This window comes from Stegodyphus dumicola, chromosome 4 (genome assembly GCF_044657685.1).
Source record: "Stegodyphus dumicola isolate Sdum_Otavi_A_Nest chromosome 4, ASM4465768v1".
Taxonomy (NCBI): Eukaryota; Metazoa; Arthropoda; class Arachnida; order Araneae; family Eresidae; genus Stegodyphus; species Stegodyphus dumicola.
Window position 1 is genome coordinate 170498881 of NC_140771.1, and position 24836 is coordinate 170523716.

The 24836-nt window shown below is 35.0% G+C and overlaps 2 protein-coding genes across 15 annotated transcripts in view; one reads left to right on the forward strand and one right to left on the reverse strand.

Annotated features, from left to right (window-relative positions):
* LOC118188251 (tyrosine-protein phosphatase Lar-like) overlaps window positions 1–24836 on the reverse strand; it is a 1537039-nt gene that overhangs the window by 703608 nt on the left and 808595 nt on the right. The window lies entirely within an intron of this gene.
* The window catches only part of LOC118189724 (uncharacterized), a 451032-nt gene that overhangs the window by 166826 nt on the left and 259370 nt on the right, over window positions 1–24836 (forward strand). For 5 of the 6 annotated variants that reach the window (XM_085815775.1, XM_085815779.1, XM_085815777.1 and 2 more), the window contains exons 2-3: window positions 5840–6014; window positions 10023–10144. In XM_085815775.1, coding sequence (XP_085671901.1) covers window positions 10106–10144 — 39 coding nt within the window. In that variant the 5' untranslated portion in view covers window positions 5840–6014; window positions 10023–10105. The remainder of the gene's footprint in view (window positions 1–5839; window positions 6015–10022; window positions 10145–24836) is intronic. The other variant, XM_085815776.1, reaches the window with a different exon arrangement.

Sequence of the window (24836 nt, forward strand, 5' to 3'; positions counted from 1 at the left end):
ATTCGTTTAACACTGTTCAACTCAATGTGCGGTCTGCCATAACGCCTCCCGTGGTACCGTCCACCATCTCACGGAGCTTATCTGAGGCAGGGTTACGCTCATAGAGGCCTCTAAGACGTTTGCCTTTGACCCCACAACATCGGCGAAGTCGTCTAGACTGGCATCGTATAGTGTTCATCGATGAATTCCGCTTCACTCTTGAGGCAGATGACCACAGTGTTTGTGTCTGGAGAGGACAGGGCCAGCGGTCCCAATCAGCCTTTGTTTTACAAAGGCATATAGTCATAGGCAAAGGCATGGTGTGATGGTGCTATTTCTTATGACAGCAAGCCATCTTTAGTCATCCTCCGTATATTTTTAACAGCTCAACGATATGTTGATATCATCCTGCGACCGGTTGCATTACCCTTCCTGGTACGTCATCCTGGGGCCATTTTCCAAGAAGATAATGCCAGGCCACATATCGCTCGCATATCTCTGGACTGTCTCTGTGCAGTTGATACTCTCCAGACCGTCACCAGACCTTTCACCAATCGAGAATGTCTGGGGCATGGAAGGCCGCCAGATTCGGGCACCACAAAATATAGCAGATCTGGAGCGACAACCGATAAATGCCTCGCAGAATGAATCGTAGGATGGCACTGGGAACGTTTACCACTCCTTGGCTCGATGAATTCAAGCATGCATTGCCGGCAGGGGCGGTTCGACCAACCACTAATTTGAACATTCAATGGGTGATTGTGAGCCGTGAACAGGCACTATGCCCTCGATTTTTTAATCATCTTATTATCTATATATGAGCTATACACATATTCAATTTCATAAAAAAACAACACTTACTTCATGGTGCTTCGATATTTTTGAAAAGAGTGTATGGCTTGCTGTAGTGACTTATCTCACTTGTCTGACAGTAATACCAGAACAAACCTACTGAATTCGTTGTGGCAAGGAATGAAAGATTGCGCCTGTCGTTAGCAAGAGCTTTAAGTACCATACAATGTCGATATTTCAGCAATATTTCGTGATTCTAAAGAAAGCTGATATATCCTGTTTCATCATGTGGTAAATCTCAGAAGCCCACGAGGAAAAAAACAAATTAAAAAATACATCGACGTATCCAGACATATCCTAACAGAACATACAGTTCGATGCGTTCTTAAATGGATAGTTCCTTAAGTTAAGGATACTGTTGGAGTAGGGAGGTAGACATATGTTGGTAACTTAATAGCCATATTTTAGAACCAACCAAAATTCCCAGTAGCGAATAACACACGAGCACTAGTCTTATTTCAGAAACTGACCGGAATAGTTAACATTTTTTAAAGTTATAATTACAGTTTGAAGGTAAAGTGTTACCTCATGCAAAGATGTATTTTTAACCTATTTAAAAAAATAATTGAATCTCCAAATAAAAAAATAAATAATCTAATATATAAAAGATAGCTTCGCAAGCTATCAGAATATTTTAAAAGTTAGACAAAAAAGAATGCATCTTGAGAAACGCAGTTGGCACAAGTGCTGCAGGATGTTTGTACCCAGACATTACTAGAATTGACAGTGCCTCAGAACGTGCTTCAGCTTTTTTCAAATAGGGTGGTAAATAAGATAACGAGAAAAGTCTTACTGAAGTAACTGCCAATCAAAACCCGTTTCCTTATCTCATTTTAGTTTTTCGAGGATTACATCCGAAGCGAAGATTTACTTCTTCTTCTTCCTCATTTTTTTTTATTGTCAGTGATAATAGCTGGGGACTTCAATCAGCAAATGAGATAACTTTACAGCTGCATTTGCTTATATTCTTGAGATTTCGGTCATGGTTTGTGAGTTTTCTCACAGAAGGCGATGTTCAATTAGTACCCACATCATAAACTGTGATTTCAGATCTTGCATACTTCCCAGGAAATGCGGATGGCACACTTTAAATTGTAAAATGCATAATTCTGTTTATTTTAAACGACTAACAGTGTTTGAAGACATCTTTCATAGACTTCTTTCATTTCATGCATCGTCTTCAAAGGGACTACTACGGTAGGAAAAAAAGACGAAATCTGCAGCGATATTTGCTTACGTTAGCATATCAGATGAGGGATAAAATAATTGTAACCTTTTTCAAAATCCATAAGCTTTCACTACTTTTTTGTACATAACAGAAGTAAAATGAACAATATGGCATTTTATAGAATATTAAGCATCATACTAGGCCAGTATTTCTGAGGCAAAGCAGCTAGTATTTCTGAGAACGTACGCAAACATCGCTAATGTGAATTGCACTGTTTTTGCCTAAGACCTCAATTTCTTAATTGGAATAGCGCCATAAAATAGGTAGTAACGCAATTAGCAAACTATCTGATTTTGCTACCTAAACTATTTTATACATTAAACAAATCAAGCATTTCTTTCCAATTTTTAATGCAACAGCAAAACTATTTTTTAGAAAACACTAGAATTTTTGAATTTTTAATTTTATTGCTTTTTAATTATGAGGTATCATGGACACTTAACCTAAGCGTTTATGAGGTATCATGGACACTTAACCTAAGCGTTTATGAGGTATCATGGACACTTAACCTAATCGTTAGAATGTAACACTTCTCAATAATTCATCACATACTTAAACGCTTCACAGTCATTGTTCTTCATTTTAAGCCTGCGATACTGGTGACTTCTAACAAATCAAAGTAGCGTAAATTCTTTTTTTTTTATGCTTTTGCAATTATGTTTCGTTCGAAGTTGGTAATTCTGTACACGTATCTACAAGCAAGCCTCTTTTTTAATTTTGAACTGATTAGCTATATAGTTAAAACGACTGCAGAAAAATAATGGAGCATGAAATTTAGAAATACGATTAAAATTGATTGAAGATGTTTCGGTTGATCTGCCGAAAAAGAGATTAACAGAAAAGTATGATAGATGGTTGACAGTAATATGATTGCTGATTTACTGTTTGAAAGTCCATACTCTAGTTATGAAAAGAAAAAAAAATCAAGGAAGCACACTTCATTAGATAAATATTTTATTAAGCAGTGAATGTTTTCGAAATGACTGAACACAGTATATATCATAAAATATTTTTCATTTTTATAATTTATGCCTATATAAAAAAATAAGTTTTACGTATCAAGTTTTTTTAGTTTTATAGCCCAAAGGAGCGTTAGCCCGAAAGGGCTATTAGTCTTGAAACGGCATTTTGCGTGGAATCACTATAAATGGCTGTATCACTTTTCGTATTGTTGTTGCCACCAAATATTATTGCCCTGCATTATATTTAAAGAAATTAAATAATGAAGAAACTGCATGAATGCATGTATGTTTCTCGCACTGTGGGGAAAAAATACGATACCTAGAACACCATCAAATTTTGAAAAACGTAGTCCTCCACACGAATATGCGTACCTGGACGCACAAATCGTGAATTTCTAATTAGTTTTATTATGTATTTCATATTTTTTAAACTTTAACGAATTTTGATTAAGAAATTCAACGATTTCAAAGCGAGCAGTGGCAACACACTATACGGAATAAATATTTTTGTCTCCAGCGCGGCAGATTGTCTATCGGAAATTCTAAAGATATGCTGTTTTTAAGTATTTTAAGCCCAAAGAGGCGTTAGTCCAAATGCTCTCGAAACGTGTATGTATGAGTAAGTGAAACAAAAAAACGCCACTTTGGGCGTAAAAATCAAGTTTTCAGTTTTTTTTCAATCTTTTTTTTTTTTTTTTTTTTTTTTTTTTGACTAGCCGTGCCAAACGCCTTAAATAGTTATTACAAAAAAGAACAAACATGTAATGATTTTAATGAGTTCAGTAAGTGTAATTTCATTGATCCTGCTAGTAATTAGGAATAGCATAGATGAAGAGATGCGGTTTTTGCTTCTAAATTGCTTAGCTTGTTAAACAATAATAAACAAATATTTGAAAAGAAAGCCAATAGCAAAGCCACCGATGGCCTGCGTAAGATAAAATTATTTTATTTTGGCAATGCACTTTTTTTTAAAAGCTGAGTTAAATGACTAAATATGAAACACAAATATCTTATGCTCTGCCGAGCGGCAACTTGTTTATTTCTTTTAAATCGTTGTATTTTCTAATTAAATTTTAACCACATTTTTCTGTTTTATTACTTATTTCTTTTCATCAATGCACAAGAACCCAACAACAATAATTCTGACACTACACTTTTAATTGCTGACACACAAAAAATGGTTATATGTATACATTGAAAGAGAAGATGATAGAGTAATGAAAAACGTGTGTAGCAGACAGTATGCGCATGAAATTGATATTAAATTGCCATGAATATTTAATGGTATTGTGAATGAATAAAGCAACTTAATATCATGCATGAAAGCGATATCAAATGGATTCTGTACACTTACAATCATACGTTCAAATTACTGAATTTTTTTAATTAAAATTTTATGAAGTTTATGCAAAATATGAATTAATAAAAAAATTCTGAAAACTTTCAGATTTTACAATCACGCCCAAAGGGGCGTTTTTTAACGTTTTCTGTGTTACCTTTATTTATTAACTATCATATTCTTCGCACTTGAACCATAAAATTCAATTGAACGGCAATATCGCAAAATAATTTTAAAATGAGCATATCTTTAGAATTTCCGATTCACAGTCTCGCTCGCTGGAGATAAAAAAAAAAATGTTTTTTTTTTTACAGTGTTGCCATTGCTCGCTTTGAAATCGTTCAGTTTATTAATCAAAAATTCGTTACAAGATTCGTTACAAGTCGATGTTACAAGATATGAAATCGATAATAAAACAAATTCCAAATTTGGACTTTCATATTCGGAGGAGGATTACGTTACTCAAAATTGGATGGCTCTATGTACCGTTGTTTTATTACAATGCGAGAAACATACATACATTTATGCAGATTTTTCATTATTTAATTTCTTTAAATATAACACAGGGTGATAGTATTTGGTGGCAACACTTTAAAAAGTAATACGAACATTTACACTGAATCGATGTAAAATGGCAAAATGAAATTAATAGCCCTTCTGAGCTAACGCTCCTTCGGGCTAACAAAAATTCAGGCTTCGGAGTGCACATTTTCGAGGAATATGTTTCTTAAAATCTGACGGTGTATTTACAGCCAAATACGCGAAAGCTATCTGTCTGAGGAGAAAGATCCTCCTTAGAGGATTTTCTGAGGAAAAATGGCTCGTATTTAAATTACCTAAAGCATTATACAGCCAGCTCGTCAGCCGGGATTCACACTTGGATTGAACTATTACTGTTGGACAGTCTTATTCATTTGGTCACTGTTTTCAACTAACTGTTATCTATAATATTTCATTCGACTGATTAAAAAAGTCCGCAAATCAAAGATCACGCTTTATTGATCCCAAGAGTTTCAAACAACAACAACAAACACCCAACAATTCAAACATTCATTCCTGCTATTAGAAGTTTTCTAGTAGTAGAAAATTAATTCAATTTTTTTCCCACTTAAACCTTTTTTGCCACTGACAGTATCCTTTGAAAATTATCCATTCAGCTTGTTAAAATAGTATCACGGTTTATTACTATTTATTATTACTTATTTGCCTATAATGAAAAATGAGCTTTTCAAATTGTTGATTCATTCTAGCCGACCTGCAACATACATCCAACAGCATTTTTAATAGCTATATTTAAATGGCCGGTTTCGGTTTGATATACTTTTATAGATATATTGGTGAAATTCAGGTACGCAAATATTCTGCATAATAACTACTAATGTTTACAAAATGTTATGATAGGGTATTTTATTCCATCTAAAATTTATCTCGAATTTTATATTTTTTACATAGATTTCTCAATTTTTGTATTGGTCTTAGGCAAAGAATCAAAGAAGAGGAGCTGAATATTTTTTGACAAGTTTCTGAAACATCAAAAATACTGTATGCGGAGGAGAGTATTTTAATAATAAAACCATAATGGGTATAATCTGTTCAAAGCTGTTAGTAGTAGTTTAATGATGCAAACTACTGTAGCAGAAGTATGGTACATCAGGTAATGAATTCGTTTATATATTTTTCATATTTAAAAATTTCTATCTACATGTTACCCAATACCGAATTTTATTTACCAATATCTTTTCTTCTAAAAAAAGCATGCACCAAACAATTTTCTACAGAAAGATTTATGTGCTGATGTTACCTCTTGATCACCGTTAAATTAAACGCCTTTTGTTCGTCTTTTTTATACCAATGTTTTTATTTTCAAAGTAATTTAAATAATTTATTGCAGAGAGTTCTTAAAAATTGTCCTTCTATTTTAATTTTTTGCGTATTGAAAAAACTAACCTAGGGGGATATATTTTTTGTCTAGCAAAATATTATCATCATGGACCGAAAAATTTACCACAAATGACGAACCCGATTCTAGTTAGCTTCATAATTTTTTTTTTAAACGGTATTACATTTAAAAAAAAAGGTATGAGGATATTACATTCGCATTTCTATATAAGTGCATTTTCCCAATTTAAATTTCAAAATGCGTTGAATACATAAATATCTCTTCACTCGACTGAAACTGGTTTCAACTCACCAAGGGAAGTCCCAATAAGGCTAAAGAGAACACACCGTCAGAAGTTCGTTATCTAGCCAGATCTAGTACGTTCAGGTCAGAAGCTACGTGCCGTACAATATAATTTAAACGCCTGTAAAATTCGACGTGAATTAAATCTATCTGGCGATAATCGCTGTAAATACTGCTTAGCGAAGAACCGGCTTTTGGTTCACTCAACAAGGTTCAAAGTTCACTTCAGTCTTCATTCGTTCAAGTTCTTTCGTTGCCGTTAGCAATATAACGAACTCGTGTAAGAGAGTTACGGTCACGACGCGTCGTGGTGCTCAGTGTATTATAGAGTTGCCTGAGGCTGAGCTAACTCAGGAATAAAATTTATGAAAAGAATATTATGTGGTGATTAAAATAGTTAATTTGCATCCGGATAGCGACATATCGGAACTTTTCCGTTATTTAACAACGCATGCCAATCAATTTTCCCTTAATAGATATCTCCGCTAATTTCATCTGTGATGATCGTTACTTGTATTTTTTTTAGTAATGTGAATTCATCTGGAGATGTCGGTAGAAAAACAATTTCCTTGAATAAGATCTTAGTCAAAAATATTTTTATGTAATTTTCTTACATTTTATAACTTTTTTTTCCGGAAAGAGTGTGATGTAAGTAAAACCCGAAAAAGTTTTTAAAATATGGCATTGAGTTTTAATTCTCTGTTTACTGACTCAAAAGATGATATAGTTCTTATTCTGGAAGAATTTTATCACAGTCGATGGACGAGCTTATGGCGAAAGTATGTTTACTTGTTGGAAATATGAAATTGGCGCAGGTTGTTCAGTAACGTTAAATGGTTCAAAATTTTCCCTGCTACTCTACGATGAGCTTCACATGTATTAGCTTCATTAAAAAATTGAGTGCTAAATCTACTGCTTCTACAATGGATGTTTACACATATTTAAAACAATTTCGATAACGAATTGGTTTGGTTTGATTTATGTGATTACGGTAAGGCCTCCAGGGCTACAAATTGATGAGGCTATCTGCCTAAGATGAGGGATGCCTTCCGTGGAGGCACCTTTCTATGGGAAACTGGATCATATATACGTTACACATGGGGAAATACGCTGAAGCGACCATGCAGCCAGACCATTCGCGAAATTCGAACCTCTGACCGAACTACCAGTGTTCAGCGACTTTACCGCTCGGCCACTGCTGAGGACTCGATAACGAATTAAAAGAAAGTAAATGTTTTGGAATACAAATTTCTGGCATTAAAAATTGTACAAACCTGGTTTCATAAATTAAAGAAAGTTTCGTGAAGGGGTTTACGATCGTCGCAAGATTCTCTTACAATGGAAAATTAAAAATAAGAAGAGTGGAAAAAGATGTTAAAATCAATTCAATACTACCAAGAGAAAGTTGTATCTCCGGTATTTATAGAGGAAATTTCATTTCTTTATCCTCTTGACTTCTATAAAGTGGAACGTCATCAAGATAAGGCAACAAGTCATACTATCAAAAGTACCACTGTAGTCTCTGAAAAAATGACGACTGATATAGGTATTGCATACATAACGTATATTTAACGTATTTCTTCGAAATTTCTTGAAGTCTCATCTAAGAGCTATTTAGCCTTTGTTCTCTCGAAACAAGCTCTTTCTAAGCGCAAATCCACCACGATTTATGGATTCTGAAAAAGCACTGGAAGAGGAATGGAAATTAAAACACTCATGTATATTTTACGAAAATCCTTTATATTGTGGAAATCACTTCGCAGGCCTTTTAGTTCAGAAAAAAGGCTAATAGATCGAATACTTAAAAAAATGTTCTGTTCATTTCAAAGCTTAATTAAACGGCCCCGAAATCGTTCTAAAATTTCGTAAACACCCTTTATAGTTTTTCGAAAGGATAGTCATCAAATCTAAAGCATTCAGCATTCATCTGGTCAGAGCCTACGAAAGGCTGCTTTTAAAAGGAATATTTAAAAGCAGCACATGAATAAAATAAAATTTTAAATTCATGTCAATGAAAGAAAGAGAAAGCTTTACTAAATGTATTCATAATTTTTTATTTCATAGAGTAATAATATATATGCGGAATGCGTATTTGCTGTTAGTGGTAGACGATAGGATAGGTTAGTGATACATTATTTGAATTAAGGCAAAGTACGCGGCCAGATTGTTCACCGGAATTCTAGCGTAGGACAAACTACCAATGTTAGAGTTTTTACCACTCGGCAACTGTGTGGTGCACGATGAGACAGGACATAGGATTTTGTTAACAAGCATACTGCCAATAGACAGCCTTTACAAGGATGTCTTTATAAGTGTCAGTAGAAATTTGAAAATTTGCAGATAAATGTACATCATTCATATTCTGGTGAATAGGTGTATAAACTGTTTGAATAGCTCTTAAATTATGAAATGTTTGTTTTCCAGACTGCTAATTAATTACTTCACGTCCTACAAAACTCAAATATTTGCTTCTGTTTTTCTCCTCCAAAGATAAACTTTTTGCGTCTGAAACTGGCCCTAGAAATGTTTCTTTTTGTCTTTTAGAAATTCGCCTGATGGTCGCCTTCAAAGATGTTGAACATTGTTGCCCTACTAAGAAGAAAATATTCTTTTGTATTCCCTTGTGTCTTACCTGAAAATAACCAAAGACGATCACTTAAAGCCAAATTTTCAAAATCAGCAGTAGTTCCATTGTAATGGTAGCTGAAAAGGTGGTGGAAGTGCACCCCTATTTCCCATCTCTGCAAGTGAACTTCCCTCTGTGCGATCCATATACAACTTTGCTGTGAGAAAGTGTAGTCAATAAACCATCAATCACCTCTTTTCATTTTCGCTACATTCTGGGGGTGGATGGAAAACGAGCAGCGACGAGTGTCTCTCGGGGATAACGATCCAAGCCACATTTAGCACTGGTTAGTGTGTGCCGTTATTGACGTCTGAAGGCACTTGCCAAATCGACGAGTCTGGGTCTGGAAAAACGGTGAAGTGATTAAGCTAGAGCTTTGTCTTTCGCAGATCCTGTAACGTTTTCCCCAGAAATGGGAGACTCGTTATATATTAAAAACTTGATATTTAGATTATGATGAAAAATTGTGTATCTAATAATCTAAGACACGTTCAGATTAGTTCTTAGCACCTTAATTTTTTGGCTTTTGAAGAAGCAGAAACAGCAACCCATGTAAGTGTGGTACACAGTAAATTTTGGTCGAATCATCAGCAATTTTCTTTGTTTCAAAGACTAATGGAATTTTCATCCTGTTTCAGAATATTAAATGCCTTAGGGACCTTATCTCTCGAACAAATAACATGATCCTTGAAAACTAATGTTTCAGAAGGAATAATACGTAGGTATTTTACCTATGAATCTTTTGATATTATCATTCTATTAAAAAAGATAAAAGTAATTCTAGCAAGTAAAATATCTCTTTCTGGGAGGCCGAAAGTGTTTTTTGTTTAAATTTATCTTAATTTTCCACATAGGGGGATGAGATTGAAAGCACCTGGTAATTTCCTGGCAACATGTGCCGGATTCTCGGATTCTACCGGAAGAGTAGTGTGTGACTATGGTAATAGTGATATATGCCTATGCTAAAAGGAAACAGGTATGTAACAGAACGATAAAATTTTGCCTGTAATAAATGCCAAGATTTCCATTTTATTCCTGTTCGACTTACCCAAAAAGAAAATTTCAAAACAAAATTTTTCAAATATCTGCACTGAATCTAGTGAAATTTACATATAATGAAATTTCGGATTGAAGCATGTTTGAAGGATTAAACCTTGATGCCTCTTCGCAAGGTACAGCCATACCCAGAAACCGAAATTCTTTATTCAAATAAATTTAAATTATTTATTTTTCTTTTCCCAAATGAATTCAGTCACATGAAATTTAACCATCAGCATAGATCAAGATTCAAAGAATAAAACAAGATAAAAACGACAAATAAAGGTTTCTGCGCCTTCACGATATTTCATAGCTTTGTCTGATTTGTTAAATTAAAAGCACCCCAGAAAAGATTTATTTAACTGAACAATTGTTAATTTCTCAGCAATAAAAGAATTACTGAAATCATATACTATGTTAAATAGGATAGATGGCTAACAAGTTATCAGTAAGCATGTGACAACTAGACTTTTGAAAGACGTTTTCGTGGATGTTTTCTAGCAGAACAACGTTACATATGAGAAATAATTATAAACAACCAATCTATAAGACTTAGCCAACTGGACATATTCAACATATAACCTTAGCAACATATTCGATGTTTTTAGCTCAAAGGGGAGTTAGTACAGAAGGCCTATTAGACTCGAAACGGCATTTTGCGTCTAATCACTAAGAAAGGTTTGGTTTATTTAATTATGGCAAAGCACGGTAGGGGCTATCTGCCTGAGGGATGCCTCCATGGAGGACTTTCTAAGGGAAACTGGCTCGTATACACGTTACACATAGGGAAAACCACAAAAACGCCCATGCAGCCAGTTCGCGGAATTCGTACCTCAGACCGAACTACCAGTGTTCAGCGACTTTACCGCTCGGCCGCTGGTGGGCCCACTAAGAAAGGCTGTATCACTTTTAAAACTGTTGCCACCAAATATCACCGCTTTGTATTATATTTAATGAAATTCAAATATGTGTTTCTCTCAAAATGAAAAAACAACGGTGTCAGGAACCATCAAATTTTAAATAGCATAGTCCTCTACAAAAACATGGGAAGCCGGAATTTGTTTCATTGTCTATTACATATTTTGTAAAACTTTAATGAATATTTGATTAAAAAGCTCAACAATTTCAAAGCGAGTAGTGGTAACACTGTAGAGAATAAAACATTTTTATCTCTACGACGCGAGTCTATCGGAAATTCTAAATATATGCCGTTTTAAATATGTTTATTCAAAAGTGGTGTTATCCCAAATGCTCTCGAAATGTATGTGCCTGCAAATGAAGGGGGGAAAAGCGCCCATCTGGGCGTTACATAAAAGCTGAAAGCTTTCAGTTTTTTTTTTTTTTTTTTAATTTTTAAATCTAAAACGGTATAAAAATTACTTTCATATATATAAATTGCAATTTTATTTCGATTTACGGTTTAGGGCAACTTGCGTACTCAAAGCAGTGCATTTAAACGACCCAAGATTAAAAAAATGAGAAAATTTAATGCATTCCAGTTAGTTAAAAGAAAGGTAAAGTAAAGAAATACTTTAGTATGATAAAGTACTTGACAGCTTTTAGACAGACCGTTACGTTGAGCGCACTGTAAGCAGGAACATCATACATTTAGTGTACAAAGAAGGAAAACCGCGAAAATATCCATTCATTCAACTTGTTTAACTGACAGAAGGGGAAATGAATACTTTTTTTTAATTTACCTGAACATGACAAAGCACATTACGGCTATTTTGTCTATGCCGTATTATCTGCTTGCTGAGGGATCCTTTCGTTGAGGACTTTCCGAACGAAACTAGCTTGTATTTGAGCTTACTCATAAAAGAATAAATACGAACACGCAAATGCAGTTAATACATTCATCGGGGTTGAAGTCGAATTAAATTAGCAGTGCTCGGAGACTTTATATACATCATGGGGACCTTAAATGCATTAAGAGCGAAAAGCTGCTGATAAGCTAATATAGTTTATAGGATAATCGGAAAATCGTTCTTTGAATAAAAACCCGTGATTTTCTGACGCAATCTCGGCTAAAGAGAAAAAGCCTTTAAATGCGACTTTTGCACCACAATGTACAGTAAGAATATGGAATTGCATTACTACCGTAATATTACTTTACGAAAACGTATTGTTGATTGCGATCTTCCCCTCCTCCATTACAAACACATCTTTCCATAATCTTTACGTGTGCTTGTTTGTTCGCTTAGTGGTCACTGTCAACTTTTATTTTAACTAACTAATGCTTCTTCGCACAGAATGCATTCCACAGTTCCTTTACATAACTGCCCTGACGTGCAAAAGGTGAATTCAAAGGATTCTAATAACTCTGAATCCTCCAGAAAGCATGGATTCCTGCTGAAAGATCTCTCTCTATATATATGTTCCAACCTATTAAGTTCGGATTGAAATTTGCTATATTTCGTATTTATTGTTTTCTCTTACCAAATTTGCTTCTACAAAAAATACCTATATTTCGTCCTCTCACTACAGTTTACATTTTAAGTTCTTTTCTATTAAATGTTCTCAGATTTTGATATATTTATATGCTGCACCTGCTTTTATCCTTCCTTAGCGCCTGCTTTCGTGGTGTAATAGAAGCATGTCTGGCTAGCACGTGGGAGGTTCGGTGCTCGAATCCCGGAGAGGGCATCCCACATTTTTCATGTTTTTTGCATCAACAAATCTAATGACTATAATCCTTCTAAATAAGACAATAACCTGTATACTCAATCTATTTTCTGTGTTAATTATATTGAAAACGTAAAAAAAATATAAAAAACGAACGTAATTTTGTTATATATTGAGATATTTATGTGATATGTTTCAGCAAATGTCCTCACTGGTCGAGTAATTAAGATCAATAAATGGTAATTACTTTGCTCCTACATGAATTTTTTTTCACATGTGGCTGATTACATAAAATAGCTGAACATTAGTGCTTCGATTCATTCGATGGATTCAAATCCTAGAGAACAATTAGCTATTTGGCTCTTTTCGTGGTTTTCCCCGTATGTATCCTAAATACGTGCTAAATTCATCGAAATGTCCTCCATGAAAGCATACATCCTCTTACGCAGATAGACTTTCGATTCTTTTGGTTGGATGGGATGGCTGCATGGTGTTTCTGGAGGAATGCGATCACAAGTTTCCAAATAAGTCCTCCACGAGCGTTTCTCTCTTATATGCCCCTCGAGTGTTTTGTTGTAATAGCTAATTTAACATAACCTAACGAAATGTACAGTCGTCTATAAATATAACTTACAGCCATATGGGATATACAAAGCCCATTACAGTCGAGGAGACAGGACAACTGAACGCAGAAAATGATCTGATCCAGTCAGCTCTAGTGAAAGAAGTATCTGCGTTTGATATATGGGGTTTTCCCCGTATGTAAAGTGATTGCGAGCCTGGTTTCTGTATAATTTTCACTCGATGAAGGTAACCTTCCTAAGGTAAACAGCTTTCGAGTGTTTTGCTATGACCGACCTACAAAACTACGCCTACGAATGCTGATCTTGCGGTTCAGATGGTTACAGCCGAAAACATCGCGGCAAAAACATCGTGGACGAAAACGTCGCGGAGAAAACAACGCAAGGCAAAAACGTCGTGCTACAAAATATCGTGGGAGAAAACATCGCAAAGAGAAAACATCGCAGTTCTAAAACATTGTGGTACTAAATCATCGTCGTCGGAAATAAAGCGGTTCAAAAACTTCGCAGTTCAAAAACATCGTCGTCGAAAATATCGTGGTAAAAATTAAAGTATCTACAAATCATCGCATGACGATAACATCGCAGACATGCTTCTTTCAGGTTTTAATAACTGTAAATGGATATTCCCATATTGATTTGTGATCACAAGATGGAAAGAAGGATAATGTTTACTTTCATACTTTTTATTAACTAATAAATTTTTGCTGAAGAAGTAAGAAGGAAACTTAAGCATAAAAAATTAAATGCAAATTATAGGTTATACTTTTCATGAAAAATTACCAGTAAAAACTTCATAAAAATGATTTATTAATGGCCTTTGTTAGTTAACTATGTCGGTTTAAAATTCTATTGAGTGCTATACGTTGCATTAATTTTCTATGCTGAAGTTTCATTCTTATTTCATTCAATGTTTCTAAACTGCGAAGTTTTTGAACCGCATTATTTTCGGCGACGATGTTTTGTACCACGATATTTTAGAACTGCGATGTTTTCTCTTTGCGATGTTTTCTCCCACGATATTTTGTAGCACGACGTTTTTGCCTTGCGTTGTTTTCTTCGCGACGTTTTCGTGCGCGATGTTTTTGCCGCGATGTTATCGGCGGACACCGGTTCAGATACAACCTTGGCATTTTCTGAATAAAATACTTGATAGTTAAGATACAACAACATGCCGAACAAATATTAATTTAGAAGTCAAACAACAAAAATCAGCGTTATATTTTCAAATTTTCACAGGACTAGTTTCGATGATTTTATCGAACCATCATCCTCAGCTGCGAAAACGCAACAGGCAGCTGCTCATTATGATTCCACCAACGAATGATAGCACAGGTCCATTAAAGATCACAAGCCCACCCGCATTTCAAAGTCCAGCACCCCTCTTCCTGCGTTTTTGCAGCTGATGATGATGGTTTGGTAAAACCATTGAAAGTAGTTCTGTGAAAATTTGAAAATGTAACGCTGATTTTTGTTGTTTGACTTCTAAATTAATACTTGATAGTTACCAACATCTTGGAATCACAATCTCCACTGATTAAACGTCCTGCATGAAGCATCAGCAAAAAAACTTTTCCACTACTTCTTCCCCAGCTAAACAAACCTTCGATCAACCAACAGGCAGCTGCTCATTATGATTCCACCAACGAATGATAACACAGGTCCATTAAGGATTACTCGCCTACACGCATTTCAAAGCTCCAGCACCCCTCTTCCTATATATGCAACTTCCGGATCCGAATCACATTTAATCGCTTTTCCGCCTTTGTCGGCTTTATTTGCTCATTGGCACGGCAGCAGCAGACCGCGTTTCGACAATCACGGACATCCGGTTGATGCGACATAGTCATAAAATATGCTAGTGTGGCAGTGTCACGCTAACATTTGCCGGTGCTGGATTCAGAATCCGGTCGCTGCTATTTCGTTAATTGTAACTGTCTGAAAAATTAGTTTAATGAAAGAGTGCCAGCGTTGGCATCGGGCTTCGTTTAGGAAATTGAGTAAAAAAGAACTAAGGCAATTTGCATTTTATTTTAATTTACTTAGCTTCCGCATTAATTACAAGGAAATGACATAAAATATTGCGATATATGATTGTACAGTAAAATGTCGGGATAAAATCTTATTCTGACAGATCCTTTATACGATATAACACGCATGTAAACTCATTAATTCTATGTGGAGGAGGAAATGAGTGAAATAAGAGAATAGGGCTTAAAAATTATTTGTAACAAGGAAGGAATTTTAACTTTGAATGCTTAATGTATCTGAAAAATATATGTATGATTTCGCTCATCTACAAATATACAGAGATAAAAAAAATAACCCAATGAAGAGCTGTTGATAGATAGTAAAATAATACAGATATTTGCGAAGCAGCCTTTTCTTGACACTCGCTGAAATTTTAATGTGCTGTATTCTATCACCCCAGATGACAGATTTTTGGAAGGAGAGTATAAAGTTAATATAAAATAATTAATGAGTACACACAATTGTAAAATCTCCATTTGAATGTGTCTTTCTTTATAGGTTCAGTTCACTCAATTTATTATTTAAGTATATAATTACAATTACTTTCAATCTATGTTTAATTTAACAAAAATTGATGTGAAAAAGATGTCTATTCATGGTTATCAGAAATACCTATTTATATAAATAAATAACATGAAAACGAAATAAAATAATATCTCAGCTTTAGAAATTTTCCATATTCTAATCTTCGAAATTTTGAGAACTAATCTTCGAAACCTTAAGCTATGAATCTAAATCTTGCAAACGGGAATAGCACTTTCTGATTACCTGCGAAAAGTCGCCAACTCATGACAACTGTGATTTGGCGAAAACAATATGTTTAGTTACCTTAGGCATATCATTAGAAATAAAAAATCTCATGAGCAATCACTAAAATATGTATAGCCGGTGTTTACATTTTTTACACCAATTTAATGGTATTGTTCAGCGAACCGACGATTAAATATAATATTCATAATGCATGTGTACTCCACGTATGAGGTACGCGCATGAGGCCCACTAGCGGCCGAACGGTAAAGCCTCTGAACACTGGTAGTTTGGTGCGGGGTTCGAATCCCGGAGAACAGGCTGGGCGTTTTCATGGTTTTCCACATGTGTAACGTGTATACGAGCCAGTTTCCCTTAGAAAATCTTCCACGAAGGTCTCCTCCCCTTAGGCAGATAGTCCTCGAGTGTTTTGCTATAATTAAACTTGTCTACGAAGAAAGGTTGTGAAAATAAAAGTTGCGTAAATTTTTTTACGGACATGGTATACAGCCGGCAAAAGTGACCGCCAAAAAGAAATATAGTGTAAGTTATTTGATTGTAAACTTTTACCATAAAATTTTAAAAAAATACTGAGAAGTTATTCTAGCTGAATTTCATAATGAAGCTCTCTCAATAAAAAAAATCTTGCAAGAATTTTTTTATATTATATATATATTTTTATATTATAGAAGATAATTCTGGCTTATTCTTATTGCATTAGAACAAACTTAGTATCCAATACATCTAACCACCGTCGACATAACTGATCCCTCTCGCTCAAATTAGCTTCATTCTCAACAAAGCTTCATACTCACTATACTATAGATTTCTCTTCGGTTAGCATTATAGGAACAAACCTCTGTCAGTTCAACTGGTATACCTAACTGATCAGTCTTAGAGTTTAATTTGTGCATGCATATTCTGCTCACCAAGCTTAACTAATGAGACGAATACATTAACGAGGCTAGCTCGTTTTCGCATGCTATAGCTACAGGTCTGCAGATGATTATTAGATGACTGAACGTAAAGCACATATACTCAACCTGTTTAAATATTACTATAACGGTGTTACTTTGAGTACAATAGCACCTCTATAATAAATGATTGATCACTTGACTGATCTCTTGTTGATAATTAACACAACTACTTGATTGATAGACGCAACAAAATGTCACGCAATCTGCAACTCGATATGATAATATGTTATGCTCAGAAGTCCTGCCCATTTTACAGCTTTTCATCCTGTTTCTAGAATTTACTCGATGACTCAGAATAGGTATTTCAGACTTTAAGCAAACTGAGCAGTTTCTTTTAAAGGATATTAGCTGGATATCTTAAGAAAAGTTTAAAAGTAAAGCAAGTGAGGATAATGTGCTTAAAAGGACAGGTACCTTCATACTGAACTTTTTTACAGGAAAACGGATCGTGTTTCTCTTTATGCACGAGAAAAATCAGAAACACACACGCACACAGAAAAAGCTCGTTAGCCGAGATTAGAACCCTAGCTTAAAATAAGACATTAGAACTTGAATTAAACTTGCATTAAAACTTGAAATACGCATAGTACGTGTTAAAAAAAGATGTAGTTTGGAAATAAAAAACTCTTAGTTCGAAATAGAGTTTAGATGACCTAAAAAATGAAAATTATATTTTGCATTTTGTGATATATGATACATTATATTAATGAAATTGATAGGTTAGGTTACTTGACTATGGAACAAAGCACAAGATGGCTATCAATTTAAGAGTAGGGAAACCTTCATAGAGGATTTTTTAACAGAAACTGGATCGTATTCACGTTACGCATGGGAAAACAGTCCTTTCATATGCACGTAACCAGGACTTTTGCCTGCGTTTGAGCCTGGATCGAACTACCAGTATTCAGCGGCCTTAACTGCTTGGCCACAGGTGACACTACATATTAATAGGCTAAAACTCAAAGGTTGTGCTCCAGGCAGCAATGCACAAATGAGAATTCCCTATAATAATATAATCAACAAAGATTACCAGAAGCTAAATCAATAATTTTATGTTAAAATTACACACTTTTTTTTTTAAATTCTTAATACAGTAAGACCCCGCTTACGCTGTTTCGTTTAGCGCTGTTTCGGTTTAGCGCTCTTTTATTTCAACCCGGGGATTATCCGAAATTGTGCGCAGCGCTAGGTTTCCAAATAACATATCCGAAACAGTGTAGTTGTGTTTCTTGCTTGGTGGACGCATTTTTATCATTTGAAACATTTGTTGACAATATTGTAAGTTTAAATTTGTATAATACTATAACGATTAATACAGTGGCAAATATTATGATCTTTAGTTTTTATCATGGGTGATAATAAAGAACAAGAAAAGAAAGCAACCAGAAAAAACATTTCACTGGAAACTCAAATGCAAGTGATTAGAAGATTAGATTCTGATAAACGTCAATCCCAAATTAGCGCTGCATTGATTTTGGCAACTTCAACAATAAGGACAATTCTTAAGAATAAAGAAAAAATACTGTCATCGGCAACTGCAACTACGTCAAGCTCTGCAACTAGAATTACGCGTTCTAGAAATAACATTATAGAGGAAATGGAAAAACAACTGTCTATAATCCATATAGACAGTCGTTCAATTTCGTCGTCAATCCATGACGACGAAATTGAACGCAATATGCCATTAAGCCAATCTATCATAATGCCTTCTTAACAAAAAGGCAGAAAATTGGAAACCCAGAATAGACTGAATGATCTGACTGAGAATTTTATTTGTTTTTAAAAGTATATGCGTTTATATTGTTTTTATTTTTGTAAGAAATAAATGTTTGATTTTATTTTTATTAAAAAAACATTATTAAATTTAATGCCTAACCATTTTTTATCCGTCTTCCCCTAACCCCATTATTTACATGTTAAGATAGCCTCGCTTAGCGCTGTTTCGCATTACGCTCTACTTCGATGGAACGTATCCCCCGCGTTAAGCGGGGTCTTACTGTATGTACAAAACGCAGTGTGCGGGAATTTGAAATTTGGCAGGGGAGAGTATATAAGGTATTTCTCCCGCCTTCTTCGCATGCCTTCGTGGTGTGGTGGTCTGCACGCTGGGCGCGTATTCCAGAGATCCGCGGTTCGATTACCGGCGAAGGAAGTTGTTCATTTTTCATCTTGCCTGCTTCCAAAAGTACCTAATGTCTCTACAATAGCAGCCATCGTATTTTATTACATCTTACACACAAGTATATATATACAGAGAGTCAGACATTGTTTGATTTTTAAGCAAATAGTGTCTACGATTTTACTGCTATCTGTTATTCCTCGCTCTATGCGAGCAAATAATTTTTTTTTCATCCCAGTTCCATACGTAATAGGTATGTGAAATATACCATGAGAAGAAAGCACTATTGTTTTCATCTAATTAGAAGAGGATACTCAAACCAGGGAGCTCTTTTACATGCAATTCCCATTTTCGAAAAAATTTCATTTTTGAGCTCAGTCTATCGCTTAGCTACAACAAAAATCGCTTTACTGATTAATTTCGCATCGGAGAAAATTCAACAACATTTTAAGTTTAGTGATTTCCATTCATTATCCGACAGGGCTAGAAAACTAAAACAAGTCCCGCTTTTAAACCGATAACTTTATCCAACTAATTTGTTCTTAGTTTCAAGCGAAGGCGGGCTTTAACGATCACGATTAATGTTATTAGAAGCAAAGATTTAACAAAAGGCATTAAATTAGTTGACTATTTGAAAGAAAATTCCACTCGAGTTGAGATTACAGCAGCAAAACTGGAAGAATAATTCCAGCCATTTGTTGTTGCAATTTCTTTCGAAAAGTAACACTGGAACATTGATGAAGAATAAAAGAAGAGCTTATTGGCCTGACAATTTATGTTCTTTGTTTGCAGAAACGCAGCAGAGGAATTAATTGGAATACTTTGTTAAGACTGTTAACTGAACTGGCAATTACATTGTCGTATATTTTGTTTATATTAGAATTTACAATGCAGTTTTACATTTTATGAGAAATAATGATGAGCTGAAAGAAGGGTTAATTTAAGAGTTAATAAATTTTTTTGTTTTGTTTCCCTCCGTGAAGTTACAGCTCAGTTGTTTTGAGAACCATACTAGAAAACCATAACGGAAAAAAGCTCTACATACACTGAAATACACTAATTGGTAAAAAAAATCATATTGTGTAACGCTGTAGTTCATTGAAATCTCGAACTGAATTCTCGGAAAAGTGTGACTGTACTTATAGCGATGAAGGGCACTTCTGGAAGCTTCGGGAAAAACACTTTTCCAAATTTTTGAAATGCGTTTTCGAGAAACTTCGAGAATGTCTACAAGTTGACAAGAAACCGCCAGATGTTGCGAAGGTCTTTCAGGAACTGGTTTAATAATATTTCCAGTTTTTGACTGATGCTCCTTAGTTAAATTTCCTTCGGTTCAGAATTACAGTATCTACAAAGTATTGCACTAAACACCTATACATGCAATAAGTAGATAAAAATATGTCTCAACAAACATATACAACGAAATTATTACATTAAAAGCACCAAACAAGTAAATAAGCACACAAATAATTAAAATCATAGCATATTTGGCGAGAAATCGCCCATTTGGCGACAAAATTCGCGATATACCATGGACGGATGGAGAACCTTCTGGAACGAATTCTTACCGGTTTAGCCCAGAATGTTCTCGAACACAAGCCAAAAGCTATATAAACCCTGCTGGTCCGCAGTCAGTTAGTGTGTGTGTGCCTCGTCTAGCGAGCTGATAGTCAGGCATTGAGCGAGTGTCTCGAAGTCTAGCGCCGAGTTGGTCGTCGAGTGCATCGAGAGAGTCTTTTAGTGCATCGCGAATTAGTGTATCGTCAAGTTTTGTTTTAAGACTGTGCCGAGTCGAGAGCTATAGTCTTGTGCATCGTCGACTGCATCGCGTGGAGAGTCTCGAGAGTTCGTGGAGTTCCGAGAACGACCAAGCAGAGTTGGGAGCTGTACTCGGGTGCTTTGCGGTGAAGCTGTATCCACCGTTATTGCCTGACAGTGTGAAGGCTGTGTCGCTGAACGTGTCAGAATGTTTATAACAGTTCGACGAAATACTGGTAAATAAAAGTGTGTTTCGATACTTCATCAAGTGTCGTTGTTATTCACTCCAAATCTACGAACCCCGTACGAACGTGAAGGAAGAAAATAACGTAACATTATTATTCTGTTTTAATAGCTTTCAAAGCAATAAAGAAAGGAATGTATCAAAAGATTTTAACTATTAAAACATATTAAAGCTGACTATATCAACTACTTTAAAACCATCCTTGAATGCCCTCAAGGCGCTTAACTGTGCATAAATTTCACAAGTGACATAAGCAGAACGTAACTGCTAAGCATCAATATAAACTATAACTTGAGGAGTAAGACTCTTAGACTGGAGGTCCAAAAGTTTCAAGAGGTAAACCTTGAGCCACACTGAATAATGCGAAGTCAATTTTCAAACAGGGCAAAGGATTCTAGTTAAAGACCATTTAAAGCTTACCATACTGCCCCATTTAGCGACGAAATTTGATGCTATTTTATATCTGTTATGTAAACTATATAATTTTGAAATATTTGTTCTGAAAAGATACATATTTCATTCACAGTAAATTAGAAACTACAAAATAAAAAACTAGGTTTCGTTAGATATTTAGTAAATTTTAACAGATATTAAGTACATGTTACTCATTCAGTGATTAAAACTTCAAGCACCACAGCTTCTGATAGTATGATGGAATTTTGTCTCTTTGACAACTGTGATAATTAAGTACTGATATGTCCGCATATCCGTATGACAATTGCTTCTATATCTGAATTTATAATACACCAGTCCAGGTTCGTTGACAGAATGCTAAGATGATCAAGATTCGCGCTTAGCGTAGCTGAATAAAACAATAAGTATTTTTAGATTTTAATTAACAATTTACATCTTTAAATTAAACAAAACCAGCAACCTTACTTTGGCGCAGATTTTAAATAAAAACTACCGATTTCAAAAGCAATCAGACGTATGCCCCTCTTCTTCAGGAGCACAAAATTTTACATTTCTTTCCCACACCTAAATGTTTCAAGTTTCATTAATACTTTCCTCAACAGACAGCTCCAGCACCGTTTTGCTCCATGGCTGGATCAATTGAATTTATAATAGATAAAATCGCGGATAAATCGTCTTTATTACCATCAGAAAGCGCGAAAGTGTCGTCTACATACCGAATCCAGAGACGAAAAGATAGTTTATCAAATAATTTCACTTTTAAAATAGTGTATATAAATGTCATCAAGTACAGGACTGAGAGGATTACCCATAGCTAATCCTTCAATTTGACAAAAATATTCATTTTGGAAAACAAAGTGGGATTGACTGAGAGAGACTTTAGTAAGCGAAATCAACTCATCAATTTCAGTATGTGTGAAATAGAATTCCAGAAGTCTAGTTTCAAGACATTTTAGTGCTTTTTCGACCGGAACATTAGTAAACAGTGATTTGACATCAAATGAAACCATAATGGAAGACAGTGGAGAAATATCTTTAAGTTTATCGATGACTTCAAAAGAATATTTTACGGTGTGAATATTGTTAGCAAGTAAAGGAGAAAAATCTGGAAACTAAATATGGCCAAAGGATATGATGCTGTACCTATGTTGGAAACAGTTGGCCGAAAAGGAATACCAGTTTTGTGGACTTTTGGGAGAGCATAAAGCCTAGCGCAGTTAGTAATAGGTGGAATAAGTGATTTCTTCAACTGCGTTGGCAGTATATGAGAAGATTTAATAGCTGTTTTTACTTTCGTGAGGTCCGAAGTTGGAGGATCTTTAGGGATCGAGCAGTATTGACCTTCATTTATCAGTTTAGAGACTCCAACAGTATATGTGTGTTTATCCATAACAACGATCTGTCCGCCTTTATCAGCTTTAGAAATAATGATATTAGTATCAGAATGAATTTAACGTAAGGTCTCCTTTTCCTTTTTGCTAAGATTCGAACGCAAAGATTTGTAGTTAAAATTAACGTTATGAGTAATTAGGTGGTGGATTGTATCCTTCTGCGTTTCTGAAATTTTGGAGAATTTAAAAACTTTCTAAAGTAAAGTTAAACTCTGCTTGCGGAATACACATTTAGAAAATCTTCTCTTGTGATGTAGCCGTTCTTCAATAGACACTAATGCCGACTAGCTTTAAAAGGATTTATTAACAGAACACACAGGAACGGTTACAAACAAAAGAAATATACATAAAAATGAAACATATACCAAATGGAACATCAAACATTAGAATAACAGAGACATAGTAAACTATCATCATGGCGGCTGGAGGTCGACTGACGTTTTTCCACTTCGCCACTAGATGGCGTTTCAATAAAATAGTTCGGTTACAGTTCATGAGTTTATGGCGTTGACTAAAATATTTCTGTTACAATCTTGTGTACTGGAGCATAGTTATATAAAGAGAGCACATTTCTGATGAGAGTTTACCATCTTTATGGCTCATCAGAGTTGGGTCAACAGATTTCGTGCAATAAACACCACGTTATCATGCTATATTATTGTATATAATTAATAAGTACGTAGTCCCTTTTCCGGGCAGACGTTTGGATACTGAATTTGTGGGAAAGAAGCAAAACCGCTAAATTTTTATATCATGTTTTCTTGAATCGTGTCTAGGTGAGACTACACCAGATTTAATCTATTGTCGCTAGCTGTGAATAAAATTTTTTTATTGGCATTTATCTTGGAGCATTGATCGAGAACATCCGATCAGATGTTTTTTTTTCATGTCTAGCACCAGGATTCTGGGTACTTACCTGTAAACAGATCCTCGATGTCCCTAGGTTTTCACACAAGACTTTTTTCCCCACTGAACTAATACTGATACCATTTCCGTAGCAATCTGGAAAACTGTCACTCGTCTATTTTCCATCAGATATATGTATACCTTGATATATATTTCTCAGTAGTCATCCAACCGCGGCTTGGTCTGGAGTCAATTTCGAGTGACTTCAGACCAAGCCGCGAAGCTTTTCCCTGTTTAAACATGGTAGCTCACAGTAGCAAGGTGCTGATTAGCAGAGACTGAAATTATGATTTCATGAATATTTATTAATGCTACTCATCTCTTTCTCAGGAACTCAATCACTGAAGTAGTTTGATATTTTCAGTAACAGACATCACTGACTAACGTTCACCTCTCAAAAATTAAATACTAATACCATTTGCGCTTGTTTCTTTTTTTGTACTTCCAAAGGATGATGCAATCATTTCATTTACGTTTCATCATCCTACAAGTGCAAAGATGATTCAAAATTCCTACACAGCAAACTTTCAAAAATTATGGAAATTCCAAAAAACATATTATTGGAAAATATTTTCAATATGGCATCCCTCTAATATTACAAGTAATAGAGTAATTAGAATAATAATTTCAGTCTGTCCTGTTAGTTTTAGAAACAGTTCGTTTCATGAAAGATGGAAATGAGTGGATTTCATGTTTGAGCAAAACATTCCTTTGCAAAGCATCCTTATGGAAATATTGTTGAAGCGTTTAAAGAAACCTTCCCAAATGCTCGCGAACCTAACAGAACAATAATTTTTCATTCCGTAGACTAATTTGGAGAAACTGGAAGCGTTCACC